At 43.0% G+C, this 21,437-nt stretch overlaps 1 protein-coding gene across 1 annotated transcript in view; it reads left to right on the forward strand.

Annotated features, from left to right (window-relative positions):
• Positions 1–2,673: 2,673 nt before the first annotated feature.
• AGBL1 (AGBL carboxypeptidase 1) overlaps positions 2,674–21,437 on the forward strand; it is a 264,749-nt gene continuing 245,985 nt past the window's right edge. Inside the window, exon 1 of the mRNA XM_068203715.1 lies at positions 2,674–2,871. Coding sequence (XP_068059816.1) covers positions 2,821–2,871 — 51 coding nt within the window. The 5' untranslated portion in view covers positions 2,674–2,820. The remainder of the gene's footprint in view (positions 2,872–21,437) is intronic.

Below are 21,437 nucleotides of genomic sequence, written 5' to 3' on the forward strand. Positions count from 1 at the left end.
GTGAATAATTAGAAGTCTCTATGATTTACAGCTTCAAGTTTGTTTTCAAAGAGGTTTTGGTGTACACTATACATCAATGTAAACATCACTGTCACTGCTGGGGTCTTTCATGAGAGTTTTAGTCTTTAATCACTCTTCTCAGTTGTCTCTTTATTCAAATCAAATGCGAGCTCCAGAGGTTTCTGTGTGCAATATTTTCTTTTACTCTCTCAGTACAACCAGGCTAAATACCCCAAAATTTTAAGGAACTTAAGAGATTTTCCCCCACCCCCAAGCTTTGATTTTGGTGTCCCTTTCCTCATAGGTTGACGTATTTGCAGTGAAATTTTTATAATTATTTCTAAAGCTCACACAGAGAGGAAGAACCAGACCACTGCTGAGTTAGAGAACCTGTTACAGAATCCCATAAAAAAGGCCAAAGTTGTGTTTTAGGCTGGGGATCAGGGCTGCCTGCAGCCACTGCCTGCTTACTTCCATCAGCTCTCGCTGCCTTCTGAAAATCCACGCAGCAGGAATTAATAGTTCCACACAGCTCTGCTGACAGGTACAATTGTCACAAGAAAGAGAATGTGAAGACAATGTGGAAGAGCTTCTTTAAACAGCTTCTAATTAGCTCTGAAGTAGTTTTCTGTCACTGTAATAATTTGCTGAAGAGATATGTGTTGGCACTGCTCACAAACCCAGTACCCACCTTCCTCCCACCCAGCACATTTGGGGACACTGCCTGCATTGCCTTTGTTCTCTCCCTCCACTTATTTTTGGCCTCTTAGCAGGTTTTATTGAATCCTGCAGATGGGAAAGAACCCCCAAAGCTGTACTGTGTTTATGTGGCAGTTTTGGTAGGGGGAGGATACAGGAGTGACTTCTGTGGGAAGCTGCCAGAAACTTACCCAAAATGGCCAAAAATTCAGTGTTCTAATTGCTGAACACCAGCTCTATATCTAAAATGTGGTATTTAATGTAGTGTGAGATATTTATTTTTTAAGTTGAAAGAAAACATGTTTTTAAGAGAATTAAAATATTTAAACCTGATTTTTCATAGGAAAGGAAATTTCTTGTCTTATTCTGCCTAGCTGTAGGCAGAATAATACTCTGCAGTCTGTAGAGTATCTTGTCCATCAATGAGTGGTCTTCACAACACTCTCTCTGAAGGGGCTGATGTGTCTCCATAGTTATGACAAAGGCATTTTAATCTGTTTCATTTTATAACCTGGTAGTGACATCCTGGGACCCTGCTGGCACACACAGAAACTGAGGAATGTCATGCTTGTGCCATTTGTTCACACATTGCTGGGATGAGTTGAGGAGGATTAGTCTTACCATTTGCATAAAGCACTTATCAATGAAAGTTCATCATGTGAAAATAGTCCTTGGCCAAGACTGAGGTGTTTTATTCTTAATTTGACTGCTTCTTAGAAGATTAGGGTTTTACGCTGACATCAGCAAAGGAAAGTGTGTGCACATTGAGTGTCTGGCATGTCTTTGTGTGGCACTGAGTTCTGTAAGCATCTGCCTTATGCCCAGAGACCCAGGTTCATGTTACTGCTCCCAAAATCCTTTGTCATTCTTTCAAAAAGGAATTAAAAAGAACCACACAAGAATAAAGTTATTCTAGAGGTAAAAGACTGAAATTAGTGTCCCCAAATTGGAAAGAAAAGAGTTAACCTTTGTCTTCTTCATATCCAGTAATTATGTCAACTGACATCCTTCTAAGCATCCTGGAGTGATGTCTCTCAGGACCAAAAATGCCATTCTGGTGTTGAGAAAGCTGAAAAAATACCTGTTGTGGGACTAATTGACCTTTTCACATTGAAAATATTTTGCTGGAAAATCCTCATCTAACCCTCTACTCAACTTCTTTATCTGCTCCTTCTTGTTTACCAAGCCCTTTGATATCACTGGGCTGAAGCTAAAAGTGGACTCCGTGCCCTCCTAGGAATTCGAGCTACAACTACAACTGTACTACAGCGTGTCTTGTGCACCAGGGAGTGAACCAGGCTCCGAGCTGCTGTGCCTATAGGCAGATATAGGTAGGTGTGGATCACTGTGGGGGCCCTTGGAGCAAACTCTCCCTCAAACCACACCTTGAAGAGATGGCTTTCCTCCCTGTGCAGCCACCAGATCCCCCTCTGCGGTCACTCCCTGCCCCGCAGGGCACTGCCTGTGGCCACAGCAGCTGCCACTTGGGACAATCATCGGGGTTGGAAGCCAAAAGCCCTGCCGAGCCTTGCTCCACCTGTCCCTCATGCCGGGTGTATCTTCCGTTCGTTGTCAGCGCTCGTTAAGACCGAGGGCATCTCTCCCGCTCTCTTTGCCTTCTCCGTGTCTCCGGTTTCACTGGAACGGAGTCAAACGGAGACGAGTCCACGCAGGGTCTGGAACGGATCAGCAGGTCAGCTGGGAATGCCTGTCAGGCAGCCAGCGCTGCTCCCTCCCTTCTCCCTGGCTTTCTTTGAGGTTTGTAGCTCTTCTGCTTTCTTGTTGCTATTGCCACCCTCCCCACACTCCCCCTACCACACATCAAGCACCCAGACCTTTCCTGGGCACTTTACTTAATCCCCGGGATTCTTTATATAGGAATTAATCTTCTCGTCACAGTGGGAGAGCCGGGAGGGAGGGGGTACATTTATCTCTCCTGCTGAGGTCTAGAGTTGCATTGCTGTGATTATTGGTGGTAGCAGTGTGCGTGTGTCTGGGGATCTGTGTTTAGTTCTTCGTTTCTTAAACGACGCAGGGGCAGCAGCAAGGCAAGTTGGCAGCTTGGCTTTCGAGCTGCTTTGTGTCTGCTGCTACAAGGAGGGAGTGTGAGTAGGGAGCAGCATGGCAGAACAAGAAGCCAGTGGCTTGCAAGTCCTTCTCTCCACCCTCCAGGTAAGAACAGCTTGAACTAACAAGAGAGGCGCTTGGGCTTGTTTTCCTCTTTAATTCCCCATCAGTGACCTGTTGGGCTGAGGCTGTTGGTACGAACCCCTGGCTGGCTTGGCTCTAAAAGCATCAGCGTGTGGGAGCCCTGACCTGCACCTCCCACCCTGAAAAGCTTTTATGAATTGAATTTTCTCTGCTCAGCGATGAGTGCTGGCAATTACTGCTATGCATCAATCTCTGGGCCCAGCTGAGGGCAGAGGCTGCGCTGCCGAGGTCTCGCTGTGCTCAGCAGGGCAGCGGGGAGGTGTGAGCCATCGGCTGCTGTGAAATGAATGGGACCTGACAGCCCTGTCAGTCTGAGCTCAGCGTGTCCGAGGGCTGAGGGGCACGAGTAAACAGATCTGCCTGTGAGGAGCAAGTTCCTCCCTGTCAAATTGTCTGCCCAGGACCCTCAAGCACTCCAGGGAAGTGACAAAAACTCTTGAGATTGGTGAGGTGCTGGTGTTGGGTGTGCTCCGTGACTGGTCCTGAGGACCAGAGGGAAGTGTCCCAGGCCAGGATCATTCTTGATGGACAAACTTGGCCATGGGATGGAGGAGAGGCATCTCTGGCTGTCTTTTCTCACTGCAAGGATGTGTTCCTCCTGGCAGAAGAAGATGCCCAGGTTGTGGCATGGGCTACCCTGTGAAATAGGGAGTGTGTTTTGGAGGGAACCTGTGCTTTTATAAGCCTTGTTCTGTCATGAGGGATGGGTGGGAACTGCTTTGCCAAGACCAGCTACTTGCATATAAATCAGCTTTTAGACAGTCATGGTGAAATGCCACTTGTGTGCACTCCTCAGGTGCCCTGAGCCCTCGTGTGCAGCTGTGCTGACGTGGCCCAGAGCCCTGTGGGGATAAGAGTCCCTGTCTGAGGCAGCAGCAGCATCCTCTGACTGCTACCTGTGCCATCAAAGCCTCACACATTGCAGAGAGGGTGTGCAAAAAAGACTGACTCCCCTGGGTCAGCCCAAGGATTCACGTGTCCCAGCCCTTTGTCTTGGGTGGTCTCTGTGACCAGCTACACGCATGCAGAGGAGGTTATAAAACCCAATGATAGCAATTGGCTTTGAAACTATACTGTGGGAGCTGATCAACCTTGATGTATTTATTCAAGCTTATGTAACTGTCAAGAACTTTTACTTCTCATTTCAAACACTGGTTTGCCCTCTGTAGACCCTTGTGTTAGTGAGTTCTGCAGGTAAACTGGCATGCTGAAGAAAATTATCCTACTGTCCTTTTATGTTTTGACAGTGTAACTTGTTTGCCCTATGTTGTTACAGCTTATTGAATTCATTTTTTTTTAGTAGATCATGTTTGTGTTGTATCCAGGCTATAGTCCTCTCCCTCTTTCTTTGGATAATTGAGAGCTGAGTGCACATCTGTTTTTCTTATGCTCTCTAACATAACAGTCCTGGTGTTCTTTGCATAATCTGGACAAGAATTGGGCAAGACAGAATTGGACAAGACCCAAACCTAAATTGGAGCCTATAGTTTAAAATCACAAGTGCAGTTCATTGACAAGGCTACATGGAGGTCTAAACTAGGAATGGTTAGGAGCACTGCAGGCATGGTGTTGGTAAAACCACAAGGTAGCACAGCCTTCATCTCTGGTACCACAAAATCCCACCTTGGTACAAGACCCTTATTCCCAAAAATTCTGTATTCACTTGAAGGACATCAAAAAACTTTCTTGTTATATCTTCAATTTGATGTGGAGGCTTGAGTGCCGAAGGGCAGAAAGTAAGGGGTTGATGATAATTATATGTTCTGATTCACCTCTTTCCTCTGCCTACAGCCGAAAAATTGCCAGCATAGCTTTGTAATACCATTACCTATCTCTGCTAAAAAATCAGGTGATAAAAAAGACCTTTACTTGACACAGTTGGAAAGTATTGGCCTGGGAAATAATAAGTTTGGTTGATGCTTGCCTTTGCTGATAACATCTCTCCACACTTTTTTATTTTCTGCAACAGCTGTCCAAAACATGGTTGCTTTGTTTTTGTGACCTGCTGGACTGTCAGTGCTGGTTCATATTCTTTTATTGGGCATGAAGAACATATCTGCTGCTTACAACAGGCTATTCTGCAGGGTATTACTGGGCATTTTCCTTTTCTGTTAGCACATAATATTGCTTTGAATGCAGAAACCTTTCAGGTGAAGAATGAGGGAACATTTAGCCAGTCTTTATAAATTCAGAATAAAATCATCCTTTATCCATCAGTCACTCACACAGGATGAAATTTCTACTTTCCAAGCACTAGCACAGATTTTTATTCCCAGTTAGAGGGATGTCCAGACCTGAGATAGGGTCTGTCACCTTCTGCTGAGGGAGGGATCTCCCCCATCTCTTCCTGGCATAGACACTTTCACTCCTAGACTCACAGCCTGGCTTTGGTAAGGGCAGTATCAAGCAGAACAAATCCAGAACACAGTGCACTTTGTAACTGAGCAGTCATGGAAAGAAACACATTTTTTAGTTCTTCAAAACTGTTCCCAGTGCTATGAAGGAGCGTGATCCTCCAAAGACAGCTCAAACCCCTGGAAGTGCAACGTGCTATGGATGTTCTGCAAAGTGACAAGGTGAATAGCAAAAACTCTTTTCAAAGTGCAGCTGCATTTTGTCACCAAAATGTCACTGCAGGGAAGACGTGACATTTCAGATCTCTAGGTAAAAAGTGCTTCACTGCTTACAATGTGCAGCTTTAAAAATGTGAAATTCAGATTTAAGAAAACCCTCTCCCCATCTCACAGGTTTTGTGTCAGTGTGGCAGAGCCATGCTCTGAGGATTTTACTGTCATTTCTCATTTTCTTTCTAACCCTGGTACCTTCTTCCTTGCTCTCTCTTCTTGACTCTCCCTCTCCAGTGTGATCCTACAATTATCACCTCCCATCCCTCTGGCTCGGGTATTATAACCTGTTTCTGTTCCCACCTCTCACTGCATGACATCGAGCTCCTCAGCCCTGACCCAGCCCTGCTCTGTCTTTTGTACACAGGCAATGCAGTCCCTCAGTCAAGGCTGGGCTGGTTGCCACTCTCACCCTAGCCCCTGGCCACAGCGTGGCAGAAGTAAACACCCTCCCCATGTATGGTTTTTGAACAGGCAAAAAAGTCTGACATCCCATCTTACAGGCAGCTTCCTCAATGCAAAATCCCCAGAGATTTGGGATTATATCTCTTGGTTATTTTAATGCTAGGAGGAGGTATCTGGGTGTTAGTTAAAAGCAGCTGGTACTTGCTAAGAAGAGCACTAGAAAACTGGAGCCAACATCTTGCCTTGTGACCCAGACTATTGAATCCCTTGAGACTGTAGAGTATTTTAGTTCCTCCTCCTGGTTGCACTGGCCTTCATCTCACCCCACCCTCTGATAATTTAGACAAATAAGAAACATTTTTATTTTTTCCTTTCCTTCTCCCTGCTCTCCTCCTCACTGCCCATGCCTTGGTTACCCACAAAAACATCTTATTCCATGGCAGGATACATCGTGTTGCCTGAGGAGTCCCAGATTTCCTGTTGGCTCTCAGTGAGGTTTTCACATGTTTCCCAAAGCCTCAGTCCCCGTTCACATATTCTGCAAAGCTGGCAGCCCCTGGGGCCGTTGGCAGATCTTTGGCTCAAACTGTGTCTTGCTGTGTTGGACTTCACAGGTTCCCAAATGCTATGGTTTGACAGGGAAAAGATGCAAATCTCATGTATCAGTGGCGGGGGTTGTTTTTACAGAGGGATTTATCTGTGAGTGGCTGCAGTGTCCAGCGGAGCAGACGCAGGATCTGCTGTTTGCTAACTTGGAGCTCTCAGCTCTTTGTGCTGCCCCTTCCGAGCTGTCGTGCTGGCTGGCTGACAAGGCAGAGCTATTGTTATCCTAAGGACAAGTGGGAAGGTATCAGTGCTGCTCCACTGACAATGAATAGAAATGCATTTTGCAAAATGCTTTTGTCTGCTCTGCATCCTTGCACTTACTCTGTCAGCAGAACTGCTGAGATTCCTGGCTTTGAGAGAAATAGATGCAAAAGATCCCAGGAACTGCTCAGGTAGCAGAATGGCCACTCATTTGGGAATGGAGGAACTCAAAGTTTGGATCTATGTTTTTGGGAGGCAGCCTGGCAGGCTGGGTTTAGTGGAATAGCCTTAGAGGGAACAAAAATCAACTCAAAACCAGATGGCCACTTTTATGTGGTTCATTAACTGAGTTTTACTGAGATTGCTGTACTTACAGTGAGCAGCAGTGGACTTATTTCTGCTATTCCTTATAAAAACAGTTTTAATTTTGGAACAGCAGAAGTGCAGTTAGGACAGAGAAACACTTGGCTTGTAGGGTTCAAGGAGAAATAGTGGCTGCAGCCACTTGGGCTGCATGAGCCTGGTTTTGGCTTTAACCATGGAAGAAGAGGCATAATCCTCCATGAACAATCCTATAGAGGTAGTGAAGGTCCCGAGCACAGCTTTCAGGGTTGCTGCTTTTCCTTCCCACCTCCACTGTCATCTCTTCCTTGTCCAAGGAGAACCTGAAGGTAAACTAAAGCTTTTCCCTACAACTCTTGGCTCACTACCTTGGGGCACTGCTAAGCAACAAAGAAGAAAGGAGGCTAACATCCATACATTAACCCCAAATTCCTGCCAGGCCACAGAAGAATCACTGAGGTTTTTCACTCTTGTGGACCAGCACAGAGCACTAAAAGCCCTCAGAGGAAGCTGTGACAGGTCTTGGACCCTGCTGAAATCCTTCCACCGATTGAGCTGGGACCAGAATTGCTCTCTGTCCCTGGGCTGGCCACAGCTGTTTCTCTAAGCACACTGCCAGCTCCTCTGCAAATGCCTCCAGATGGGCCATCCAGAATTTTCAGTGGCTGAATTAATGAGAATTGAGGACCTCGGGGTGCAAAATGTACCCAGAGATCGATTGGAGCAGTGATGACTGAGCTGAGCACAAAAGTGCATCACAGGCTGAGCTCAGCAGAACTTTCTGTGTCAGACAAGAAAAGTGGAGTTCTGTTTCTTTTCTGCTGTCCCTCATCCTTGTCAAGGATGGTTTGTGCTTTGAGGACAAATGAGGCTGTGTCATGAATGGTTGAGGGGAGCCCTTTCTCCCTTCCTGCAGCAATGAAAATGTGACAGCATGGCCATGTTGCTGGATCAGTTGGGTGCCAGCCTGGAAAAATGGTTTATAAACCTCTGCTTCTGAGTTAATCATGTGTAACATGGCAAATAATCCCACCATGTCTCACATCAGTGTTTAAGAAACCAGGTGACGAACACTGGGGAAAAAATAAAAACCCTGAAATTCTGGTACCCACACAGTAAAAAAAAAAAAAAAAAAAAAAAAAAGAAAAAAGAAAAAAAAAGAGAGAGAAGCAAATTAATAATTTGTTTTCATGCAGGGCTTGGATCCTGCTCAATAAATAATGCACAGAACCACATGCTAAATGATGAGGACAAAATGCTGCATGGGGTGATTTTCCAGGCAACAGGCACTGCTCATCCTGAAGCAGAGGTTTTGTGAAATAAAACAAGTTGTCATGTGGAAATTAAAAAATGCAGTAACTCCAGGGGACCAAATGAAATATGAAAAACTGGTGCTTTTTAGCTGTTGAGGGGCTGACTTTATGCTTATGGCCAAGCTGTTTAACTTAGACTATTTGGATGTAATATAATGGCACATTATGCCATGTCATGCAACTCAATATTGTGTATTTTGGTACTGCATTATAGACACAAACAAATTAATAGAATAAACCATGTTATAGAAGGAGGTATATGGACTTGTTTAAACTACTTATCTTTCACATACAGGGTGCAAATATATTTAAAAACATCTGTTTATCTATTTCTAAGTTGAGGATAATTATTGGTAATTATCTAGCCTCCCTGGCTGTTTTGTATGCCTACAGATGTATTTATACATTACATCAATATTTTTATGACAATGGAAAATTTCCACCCTCTCTTTTTCTCGGGTTTCAATAATTTCCCTCTTTGAAATAGAAGAAGAGATGTTTTCATACAGAGAGATGTTTGCCTGAATAGGTCTTGCTAGCGTTCCTTTGTGTAGCATAATCTTATTTTCAGTATATTATACTGCATTTATTGTGATGGCTTAGACACATTTTTCTGTCCAATGCATTGGTCCAGTCCTCTTGGTTTTATCTATAATAGGAAAAAAAATGTCAGTAGTAGAAAATGTGTTCATGGGCATTTTGAATTAAAGTTTATTATATTATGTTCAGCAAAGCGCACACAAAAAGTTGCTTGTATTGAAAAACATATGGGCTGATAATGGCTGGCTCCAGCAGTGTCTACTGGCACCAGCAGAGATCTTACTGATGTGTGTTAACAGAAAGAAAATAATTTCATACACATACTGGGAGTTTAAGAGATGGGGAGGGATTTTTGTGTCGCTTCGTCTGGGATAGCGGGGTTGGAAATTGCTCCTGGAGTTGTTGTTATCATTGACATGCTGCCTCTGTGTGATCACTCCTATTTGTGCCAGGATAGATAACACACCTCGTGCCGTCATTACTCTTGCAGTGAAATCTGGGGGGGATTTAAGCCTCTGGAAGTGCAGGTGAAAGCCCCTCCTTCCTCAGGGCTCCAAGAGCAGTCAGTGGGAACGCAGACTAAGGCAGTGTTTGATAGCAGCTGCTCATGAGCTGGTTGGCATGCTGGGCAGAGGTGTCCCTTTTCTGTGTCTGTTGGATTGGTGTGTGCTCACCTGGGACCCTCAGGCTCTGAGATCCCAAATCTGGGACCCCACGTGCCCACACGTGCCGCTGGGCTCTGCCTGACTCCGGTCTCGTGACTATGCTGTTCTCACCAGACCAGGACAGAAAACAATTCCCACCTGCCTTCCCCTATTCTTTTAATAAGCTCTTGTCTCACAGACAGTCTATCTGCACCTGTTGGCCCACAGGACCCGATGGGCCTGAGGACAGAGGCGCTGATCCACCGGCTGATTCCCAGGCTCTGCGCGCCGGGAATCTCCGCAGGGAAGGATGGGGAGCTGTGATTCCCGGGCAAAGCAGGCTGATTTCAGTCTGGGGAAATAGGAGGTCAGAATGCTCCTGGGAATTGGTGAGATATTCTGTGAGAGGGGGTGACAACCTTCTCCAAGGAGACCAGGAGCAGTAGCTCACCAGCCAGCCTCCCTTCTGCCCTGGACAAAACCAGGTTGGCTGCAGGAAGTGAGGAGGGAATGCTAGGGGTAAGCAATGTGGTAGGTTTTTGAACAAATGAACTGTCCAGCCTAGCTGACACTAGTGCCTGCAATCCTGCAAACTTTGTGTGCCACAGAGAGCATTACTGTGCTGCTGCTTCAGAAGAGACAGTTTATTTCAGAAAATACAACTTAATTTAAGATGGCTAAGAAGCAAGAACATGAATCCAAATCAATTAAATATTTGTAGACATTTTCTGTTATTAAAAATCTGGGTTTATTTCCCTGATTGTTTCATTTTATGAGAAGTTGACCTAAATATAATCTAGGTGGATTCTTTGGGTGGAGATTCAAATCTCCAAGAACTGGATAAACTTCTTCCTTTTCATACAGGCAAAACAATTTATCTTAGTACAGTTTTGGGAAGGAAACTCTAATGTGATGAAGATCACCTCTTAAGATAATGGAAACTTGATCATTCTCCTCCAGAGGCTGATGGAGACAGAGCCCATTCATGTCCATGATTTAGTATTGCCTTTTGATCTGTGTGTTGTTATGACTTTTGTTTTGTCAGAGTGGGGACCAAACACACCATACAGAAATCAAGGTCTCAGAAATCAAGAATTTGTCATTGATTTCATAAGATGTCTTCTAGAGAGGACAGAGATAACATAGTACAGATTCTTCTGCCTGCAGGCACTACTAAGCTACAAAAAAGAGAATTAGTGTTTTAGACCAACTATTGATTAATAGAATAACATTTGCTTAATAGAACGTTACATGGGCAAAGCTGAATCTCCTTCCCTTTGGGGGTTTACAGAACAAGGATGGGTTTTTCTTCTCATGGTCCCTTCTCGTGGAAGAACACAGCCTTGTTTTCAAAAGGTATTGTAGGTTGAGGTGGAATTAAAGAGAACTGCAAAGCTTTCATGATTATTCTTATTAGAAAATTGAGTAATTCTGACACAGAATTCAGGCGGGAGAAATAACTACTCTACCAAACAAATCTTGGCTTTCTTCCCCCACCCCCCGCCCCGTCTTTCAGCAAGGCATGCTTTGAAACCAAAACATAAGGGTTTTTTCTGACATGGAAACACCACAGCATTGTGCTTTACTGCAATCAACTTCTGAGAAGCCTTTTATGCACATTAATTTTGGTGTAATTTACAGGCAAAGGCTTTCCCACTGGGTCTAATGGGAATTTGATCCCTGTAGTAAACTGAGACAGACTCTTCTCCCCGGAACCCATCAGCTCAGTGCACTCTCTGGTACCTATTCCTTTCCTTTCAAAGGAGGGAATGATGCTGTATTGATGGATCGAGCAGGAGTGCTGGGCTTTATTTCAGAACTGTTACAAACCTCATCAAACTCATTCAATGTCTGTGCCTTCTGCTTTCTTCATTTGGACAGTAGATGGAGATAAGGTTCATCTGTCAAGTTAGGGCAAAGGGAATCTTAGCTCACATTGTTACCCAAATCAAAGGGTGGAACAACTCACAGCCTGAGTAGATTACACTCATGCCGCCTGGGTGAAATTAGTGCAGTGCCTGTCTTCCTCTGCCATCTTCTGTGGTTTTTATGGGATTCCTGATGAAAGGCCAAAGCAGCAGATTTACAGTGAAGATGAAGCTGGCCCTCCATTTTATTCAGGATTAACCTGGCAAGCAGAAGATTGACAGGGAGAGAGATATCCTCCCATAAGCAGTTAACTTGGCATGGTGAATGCCCACCTGTCTCACTTCAAAGGAGAGGAGGAGGGAGAATGGACCACCTGACCTTTCCCTATGATTAAAATGCTGATCTGATGAAGTCAGAGGAACAAACTGAACTACCTCTTTCAACCCTCAATTCTTCCAAGAATAAACCAGCACCATCCACATGGAGAGTGTTTCTGGAGAGGCTAGGGGAAAGTAGCATTACTGCCCTGGTTTATCTGACCTTCTCTTTGGGACAATCTTCTGCAATTTGAACAGCCTCTGGCTCCATGTTGAAGTTTTGCAAGTCTGGGAGAGAGCTGGAGGTTACAAAGGAAAAAGAGAATGTATGCCTGGCTCTGTTTTCTTTGACAATTTCTCTTCCCATATGGCTAAGGTCATTTGATCTCCCCACGATGCACAGGGACTTCAAGGGGACAGCTGGATGCAGAGATGCATTAAAATGATTTCTCTTTGAGATGAAAACCATGATTATTAACAGCTTGGTTCAAAAGCTCTCGCAGCAGCAGCTGTACCTCGCTGACTGAAAACTCTGGAGGGTTTGTCTAAAATGTCTGCATGGCTGGGTGATCAAACAGTTGGAAATCTCCCTAGCTGAGAGTCCCCTGCTATGTCCTACAAAGCCTGTGAGCACTATTACACCAACAGATCTCCTTGGGAACATGCTTAAACAAAATTGGACACAACGACAACTATTTGGTGATCTCTGTCTTCTGGCAATGGATGCAGGCATCAGAGGTAGATTCTGACATAGATCAAATCTCCTGCTGGGTATTCACTGAAGAATTCATCTTTCCTTGAGAGATCAGCCCACTGTGCCCATTGCATGTTCAGCCCATTTCCATGTGAGAGAGTCTCAGAAGAGACAGCCCAAGGGGTTTGGTTGGGTGAACTCAACAGGGGATCCTAGCAGAATGTGTGGAGCTAGGTATATTGAAATATAACTCCTGTCCCTTTTCCTGGAGCACAAACACAGACATGGGCTCGTTCATGGAGCTAATAAAATGCCTTTTAGCTTGACTGACCAACACTTAGTTTGCATGTGCTTTTGAGCTACTGGATGAAGTAACAAGGGTGGAATAAAGCCCCAAACATGCCTGGTTTTAGCATGGTGGCATTGGCTTGCTGCTGTTGGGTGTCTTGCATGGGGTATAGTCTGAAGATAAAGGAGATAAAAAATCTTTCCATCTTCTGGATGGAAAATAACATACCCCTAAATGCCTCTTAAAAACTTGGCAACCTTTTCAGGGAACTGAGGGCTTTGCTGTTGAGAGATTGCTGTTTAAATCTAGACGAATGGGTCTCAGCAATGCAGTTAAACTGAAGTTCTGCTTTATATTACTGGTAATATTACTTTAAATCATTAGAATTTCAAAGCACAGTTTGCTATTCATTATGGATGCCGAGTTTCGTTTGTTGTTTGATTTTTCACTTAGGCTGGATGGCAAAAATAGGTTCATCATTTTCACTTTCAGGTTCCATCTCTGAAGAAAATAAGCTGTGACTAACAATAGTTATTAGTGGCTTGTCTCTGCTGCCCATACCTCAATCATTGTTATTAAATGTGATTGATTAAAAGCATTTGCATGGCTGTTCCAGAAGGTGCTTTTGGAAGTGGAGTAGATTGACACGTAAGGACACTTGTCTTGGCAAGAGAAAGGACTGGTGTTTTTCTAAACCAGAGTGTACATTTTAGTGATCCTCATCTTCAACCTGTACAAGTCAGTGTCAGAATAATGTGCAAAAAGTGGCATTGTTTGCACTGGAATACAGAGAGAAGCCTGGATTGAACACAGGCAAGTGTTAGGGCAGACTGAGATTAGATCCAGGGATTCTTGGGCTTTATCATGTGTGGTCCAAGCAGGAACATCCCAGAGAAGTCAAGGATAGCAGCACCTTCATGATGGCTATTTATTTCCATGTGCACATACTCACACTTGCTATAGCATTCAAAAATCTGTGGTTTCATTAAAAAGCGAGTACATCTGGAAATTTTCCAAGATTCTCCAGACTCACTTGTATTTTGATAAATGCTTGTAAAAAAGTTTGTCAACTCCCAAATGTACTTCATCTTTGAAAGACAAAATGTTCTCTGGACTGACACCCATCAAATCTCACAAAAAAGAAACAGAGTAGCATGTTTCATGCTGCTTTTTCATCATTGGTAGGGGAAAATAAAACTAAAACTGAATGGAGAAAACAGATCCCTCGCTATTAAATTTGGGTAGCAGTTGTGTTAAATATCTGTAACAGAGTGGCATTTGAATGAAACATCAATATTTTAAATTAGTTCAGTAACAGCAAAAGTAATATAAAATATAGGAATAAATCCAAGAAACAGCAATAAACAGTAGGTGCTGGCATGCATATAGAATTCATTGTACAAGAATTGCTAAATGCCTTACAGAAACTTAATAAGTGAGTGTGAAAGGCATATGCTAGGATAATCTTGGCATTAAAATAAAAATAGATTAAAAAGAGCAAAAAGGAGAATAATATAACATTAAATCCAGTCAAAATCTTTAGGTGTCATAGGTAATTTATTGTGAAATAAGAGATGAAACCTGGGAGAATTTATCTGCAGTAGAAATTACAGAAAGAACATTAGAAATATTCAAAAGAAAGTCTAAAAGCCTTTTGCAGAGTATCACGTGTTTTGATTTATCTCAAAGTTTCCTCATTCTTTTAACACTTCCAATTTGACAGAAGCATTTGAGGGTTATATAATAATGTTTTACCACCGTTTCTGCATAATAAAGTAATTGCTCTATTAGAGGAGCATCAGTGAGAGGAACAAGTGGCACAAAGGAACTTTGTATCAGGAGGAACTTCTGCACAAGGACAAGCTTTTCTTTGAGAACACTGAGAGAACTTTGGTGTGAAAAGAGAGAGAGAGAGAAAAAGCGGTTTACTTTGCCAACAGTATCCAAAATGTTGCAGTCTGTCAGGGCATAATTCCTGCAGATATCTGGGTGTGAATATATTTTATTGGAGTGACACACTAATAACACGGCACTGAGATGAACAACCTTGCTCTGAAGTTAGGGGAAACACCTTTGAGTCTTTTTGACACAGCAGGTAAAACATCCTTTGGAAAAAGATCAGGTCATGGTCTTTGTGTTTCCTAATTCCTGTATGGATTTATTAAATGTAGTATCCTCCTCATCCTTTGGCACAAGGATGGATCTCTTTTCAAAGAGCTCTGGGAGCCACTGGTGGGAAGTAGCTCTTTCTTCTGGCATCAGTATTCCTTGCAGGGGATAGATTTTTCTGCTGCATTTCTGGGAAGCTGGGAGGAGAAGACTGATCTCAGGGAAGGAAAATTTTGAACTCCTCACAAATAGATGGAAGTAAGTGTGTGATTGAGGGCCACAGTACTTCTGTGCACGCAGTGTTTCTGCTTCATTTTGTTGTAATAGCTATCCTGGCTCTGCCAACTATCCTCTTGTGTACTGACTAAGTGATATTTCCCACCAGAAAAATAAGAAACAATCTGATCTTGATGAGGAATGCTGTTGGGCAGGTGTTAGCTAATATTTATGTAGAAGTCTGTGATCCTCTGATGCAAGGTGTTATGCTAGTGCAACTTATTGCATTAAATTTTGTAAGATTCCTTGGCACAGATGGTTTTCACCATGTTATTCACCAAGTTATTTTGGCTAGACATCAGCTTAAGCCAAGCTGTTTCATCTCAACACCTTCAGTGTTTTGAAGACATTAGGAGATAAGTTTGGAGTTTTCCTATCCCTGCCTTGAAGCAGTTCAGTCCTGCAGAGTGTAGCCTGTGTCCTTTGAGAAGTCCTGAAGCTCAGTGGATGGGGGCAAAGCCCTGTCCATTTGCGTGTTAGGAGTTTGCTTTGAGGCACTACTCCTGCTCACCTGGATGAGCTGTGAAGGGTTGGAATCATAGCACCCAGCCATGATCTGATGTGCTACTGAAAAAGATGCTGCAGGTTATCACACTCAAGTGCAAACAAAGGTGAGAAAAGACCAGACCTTTAGGTCATTGCAAGCCTGGAAAAAAGCCACCCACCTGATTGCAGCAGGCCAGAGGGAGGGACATTTTTAATGAGCCTTTGCCATGTTTTCTTATCTAAACCCCATAATTTCTGCTTTGGGCTTGGTGTGGTATGAAGCATCAGCAGGAAAAGAAATGTCTGGTGCTTGGCTCAGTGGGGTAATTGCCATGCCTCACAGGGGTGGCCAGGGCCAGCGTGAGGGACTTGTCTCCAAGGCTTGGGAACAGGAGCAAGAGGTTGCCTGGCCACGTGTCCTGTCCCTGGAGGCCCCTTGGCTGCCCTGGGTACAGTTTGAGGGCTACGTGATCCCGCACAGCTGCGGACGCCTTTCTCCCAGGATTAAAGAGGTCACTTAGGACACTTCCAGAGCAGCAAGGTCCTCCTCTCTGAGGCTTTAAATAGCCCCTTCTCCTTCCATGTCTCCTCTGAGTTTCCTGGCTTGCTCAGGCCTATCTGACTCCTCAGAAGAGGAAATCCAGATTTAGACATGCAAAGAAATGCAAAGAAATGCAAAGAAATGCACATACTGTTTGCCACAGAGTGTGGTGACTCCTGTGGTGATGCTGAGGATGTTTGGATGGTTATTTTGGGAGCAGGGGCAGCTTGAACATAATTTCTTGGGATCCTTCTAAAGCTAGATAATGGTAGTATTGTTGAGAAGGTGCTCCACTTATGCCAAAATTCAGGCTATAATCACTTTAATTGGAGTCATCCCTTACTCTGTGGTTGCCTACTGATATTTCAGAGGTCTCTGAGCCCCTACTCCCCCCCTCAGAAATAATGATTTTTGCCCCCATAAAACTCCAGGTAACAAATACTGTGGACCTTCCAACAAGAAGAAATCATGCTTTTCTGGCTGAATACTGAGGCTGAGGATGGGAGCATTCAGACAAGAAACTCTCTGGGGTATTTTTCTCTCTTAGTTAAGTATGAATTTTTAGCTCCTCTTAAATTAGAAAAAGCAATTTACTCTGACAAAGCACGGAACATAAGGCACCAAACCTGGCTTCACAGTTATTGCAAGGCTGGATAGTCAGCTGTGAGAAGGAGATATCCAGCTGGCAAATCCATAATGCCAGTGGTGAGTGGCCGTGCCCAGCAGTTTGGGCTGCTAGGCACCTCTACCTTGCTGGCAGAGGACTCTCTGATTTAAGCATTAAGAGAGTAATTAGAACCAAACATTTTCTAGAGGTCTCAGGAGACAGTGAGGACTAATGCTGCTCAGTCTCTAACCTGCTCTTGATTTTAGCCAGTACTAATTTTGCACCAGAATTTCTCTTCAAAAGCCTTCAAGTGCAGAGAGTGAGAAATCTGACTTGCAGATGTAAGTCTCATTACACAGGCAGTTGGGCTGCTGACTGCTATTTGTGTGAGCAAATTTATTAAGGGAAAGAGAAGAGAGGAGGATATATTTTGGACAGGTCAAACCCTGCTTCCGTATTTAGAAACAGGCTATTTAAAAACAAACAAACAAACAAATAAATAAACAAACAAACCCTGGAACTGGATATCATATTCCTTAGTCTCACTAAAAAAGACCCAAAGAAACAGGTCTGGAAGTTTTTTAGCCCAGTGCAGCAGTACCTTTTCTTTAAAATGTGACCATTTTGTTTTGTTGTTTGTTTGGGAGACTTTTCCTAAGCAGTCACACAGCTTTGTGAGACAATTCAACAGTTAATTTAAAAGATGTATTGGTAGAAACCATGTTATGAATTGTCTTGCAAGAGCGACTTCTTTCATTTTGCATTCATTATTTTTGTGATTGGAATAACTGCTTTGTATTTCTTCCCCCAAATAAAATATTTATTAGTAAATCTCGCACCGCACAAATTAATGCTGTTTGATTTCTTTCTGGGTGTCCTCCTTTTTTCAGCATTAATGCTTAGACTCCCAACAAACCCTCTCAGTATGTTATGTGTCTCATTCAGGGAAATACCTGCCTTTGGGCAAAAGACAAAAAGCCCAAAAGACTGAGATTATGGGATGTTTTTGTTTGAAGGCAGTGCTGGAGGGGGAATGGCACTGATGGCTGCTATCCTCCAGGTAGGCCAAGAAAAATCCCACCTCTGTTGGGTTTCTGAGTCTTGTGGAAAACATCCCCAGGGACTTCCCTGAGGTTACCTGGTGCTGTGGCTTAGTGGCAATTTTATAATCTTGTCTTGAGTAAATAACAGCTGGTCTTGGCATGTTCCCAGGAGCAGAACAAGGAGACAGGAGCTGTTCCCTGCTTAACCGTGGGTCAGTGAAATAACCCCAGCTGCCAGTCAGAAATGCTGGGATCGAGCTGTTGTCCTCCAAGCCCAATGTCACCAATTAATCACTTGCTGCCTGTAACCTATCAATGACGATGTGCTGGGGTATTTTTTTATTCCTGGCTTTCTCCATCCTTCTGCTGTTTATCTCGGAGGAGCTTCTGCCAAGCTAACCCCAGTGTTTCAGGGATTAATTCTCAGAAAAAGCTCAGAGAGGAGCTCTCAGCCAGGAGCTGATTAAATGCATCTGAGCTCAGTGCTGTGATACTCCTGGTTGAGTGAGAAAGACAGGATGCTTTGCTGGAGTAAGGCTAAGAAAGATGAAGGACTCTGACCAAAAAGTAGAGCCGTGCTTGTTATTTAAAGTGATGTTTTTGCTACTTTAGCCTTTGTCCAGCCACAAGCTGTGAAAGGCAACTACAGGCTGGTGTTAATAGGTAACAATTTGGCTCTAACTTTAAATCCTTTTAGTAAAATCCTGCAGGAGGTCAGTGATTTTGTAATCTAATTTAAGCTTCTTGGAACTTTTCTCTGCTCTTATTCCACCCATATACAACAAATGCATCTTCATTAGTCTGTGTACATGTAGATGCTGTATCTAATATTTGTAAGTGCTGGCAGGAATGGAAAATACTTAGTAAGAGGAATTTTACTTTTCTCGTTTCTTTGGTTATGGTTTGTTCTTAAACCATCAAACATCTCTTTCAATAAAAATAACTAATGTGTTTATTTTTACCAGAGCAGGGTAAGAAATTTGCATTAAAGAAATTACTCTATTCATCTTTTTTAGATCAGGCACAAGTTGTGATTTTCTCATTTGTACTTACTGTTCAAAAAGATTTACTGAATATTTTTATGAATGAATATGTTGGCAATTCATCCACAAGGAGTTTCTTATGTGTATTAATTTAAACAATCAATTCTAATATATTTCAATGTCCAAATATCTTTGATGACTTTGAAAACCTGAAGCTAATTAGTCAAAATCCGAGCTGTTTCTTTTCAAGAGGCAAGTTGTCATCTAGCAAGACAATAGCAACTTTAGGGTGTTTTTTTTTCTGTGTTGTCTTGCTATTATAAATGGGAGCTGTGCTCTTCTGCAGAAGTCTGTATTATTCAGTGGTGCCACTAAAGTTAGTGGGAAATATGTTAGAATTTGTAATGGGACTGGGGTTTTATCCATTGTTTCAGCCAACACATAAGTCATCCAACTCCAGTAGTGTGCAGCAGGAAGGGGAGCAATGAGGCACCAACACAGAATTTTAGTGTTAAAACATCAAGAGTAAACACACAGGTAAAATATTTGGCAATATCACCCAGCTTTAATTTTCGCATTTTAAAGGTTGATCTTTCATGTTCCCTCAAGTTCTTTGTTTGCCTGAGTCCCTGGATAAAGTGCATGGAAAGTCAGAGGATATCTTATGTCATCACTATTTGTGTTAATGGCTTAGGAACCCACAATCCAATCAGTTAAAATAAACAACCCAGTGTAATAGGAGCATAAATCAATGAAGACTTCATTACTGAAACCTTAATGTGTAATCCATCCACCTACAGAGGAAAGGGATACTGAGAGGCAGCAAGACAAAACCAGAGGACAGTCTCATTTAGGCAACCCTGATATTTAAAAAGGTGTTGAGAACAGTAAGTCTTCCTGGAGTCCGTAAATTTGATGGATACTCATCACTCCTGACAACCTGCCCCTGACTATTAAGTCCCAATGCTAAAAAATACCAAGAAACTCTTGGGAAGAGAGCTCTGAATGTTCTTTGTTTAGTCTGGGATACTTGAGCCAGCTCAAATGAACAAAGACATGAATTATGAAGATTAACATAGGACTAAAATGATATATTTCACCCAAGAGTATTGCTGCTCAGAACTGCTCTGACCCTGCTGCAGACTTTCCTCGCTGTGTGGTCCCTGGAGCCAGTGGCACAAATCTGGGCTCCTCTAAGGCGAGGGTGGCAATACTTGGTGAAACCAGAGTTACTGGATTTCATGAAAGCCACGGATTCTGTGTGTCTTGGCTCTGAAAGGAGCAGCAATCCTATCACCGAGCCTTTTGATTTCAACCTGGATCATAAAAGGGCTGAACTTTTATGTTCAGTGCTGAGATCTCTGCTTGTTGAGTTAATAATGAAGAGAAACAGCAGGCTCTCTCTCTGTGCATGGGCCAGCTCTGATGTGGGGATGAGACAGGCACTTTACCTGTAGATTTTAGCTAAGAGCAAAAGCAAGCTGAGCCTTGAGAAAGCCATCAGTGCTCACAGACCCTCTCCACTGAGTCCCCATTTCAGAAGTGATTCTCCAATCACATTCTCACCTGACTCTTCTTCTTTCCTTCCTTCCTCTTCCCTGACCACATCTTGTTCTTTTCTCTCATTCTCCTCCTGACACCTCTTGTCCCTGTGGCTCACTTGGAATATATATTGAGCAGGAAATGGTTGGTAGCACTGCTAATTGACCAAAACCAGTATGATGAGAAACCTTGTTTTTCAGAGATTTGGAGTCTGTTTTTGTTAATAACTATGACCAAAAAAAAAAAAAAAAAAAAAATCTAAGAATGTACACTAGGTATAGGATAGAGAATCTAGGAAACATTGGCATTAATGTAGTTATTCCATGCAGAAAATGGCACATATAGTTTGCCAAAACAGAAGGAGATTTGGTTGCAGGGAGCTGCCAAGCATCCTGCAGGATTTCTGTGACAGCACTGGAAATCTGTTTCTCCAGGCTGGCAGTCACCTGCTCTGACTGCAGACTGATCAATTTCCTGCTTCATCCCCATGTCTCACCCAATGCATACCCTCCCCAGCCACAACAAAGGAGGAGGTATGGGCTGCAGATCCCTAATTAGCTACACAATCCTCAGCACCTTGTCAGCCTGTGCTGTGACTTTTGCAGGGATCCATTGGGAAAAAAGGGTCCATTTGTATTAATAGTCATTATTACAGATCTGAATTAGATTTTCCCTAGTACTCTTTCTAGAGTTACTTTCTGATAGGTGTTACTTCTTGACTCTTGTCTTAAATGTGCAGTTGCATAAAGTTAAATATGTCAGAGAATGGTTGAATCAGTTTGGCTGGTAAAATGTTCACATATATCTGGAATAGATACCAGGTTAGTTTAGCTTACAAGGTAGGTTTAAGTTTCTGAAGTAATTCAACATGCAGAAATATAGGAGCCATATATTTGTGAGATGTTATCTTATTGCCATCATTTAATTGAAAATAAAGTGATTCCGTTATAGTTTGTGTGATCCTAAGGTTCTTTGGGACCAAGGCTATTCAAATGCAAGTTTTGTATTACATTAGAAATTTGTATCTGTTCAGAAATAAAGACACCCAGGTCTTAACCCAAAACCCTCTAATTGTAATATAGACCAGTGATTAATT

Source organism: Anomalospiza imberbis, chromosome 13 (assembly GCF_031753505.1).
Source record: "Anomalospiza imberbis isolate Cuckoo-Finch-1a 21T00152 chromosome 13, ASM3175350v1, whole genome shotgun sequence".
Classification (NCBI taxonomy): Eukaryota; Metazoa; Chordata; class Aves; order Passeriformes; family Viduidae; genus Anomalospiza; species Anomalospiza imberbis.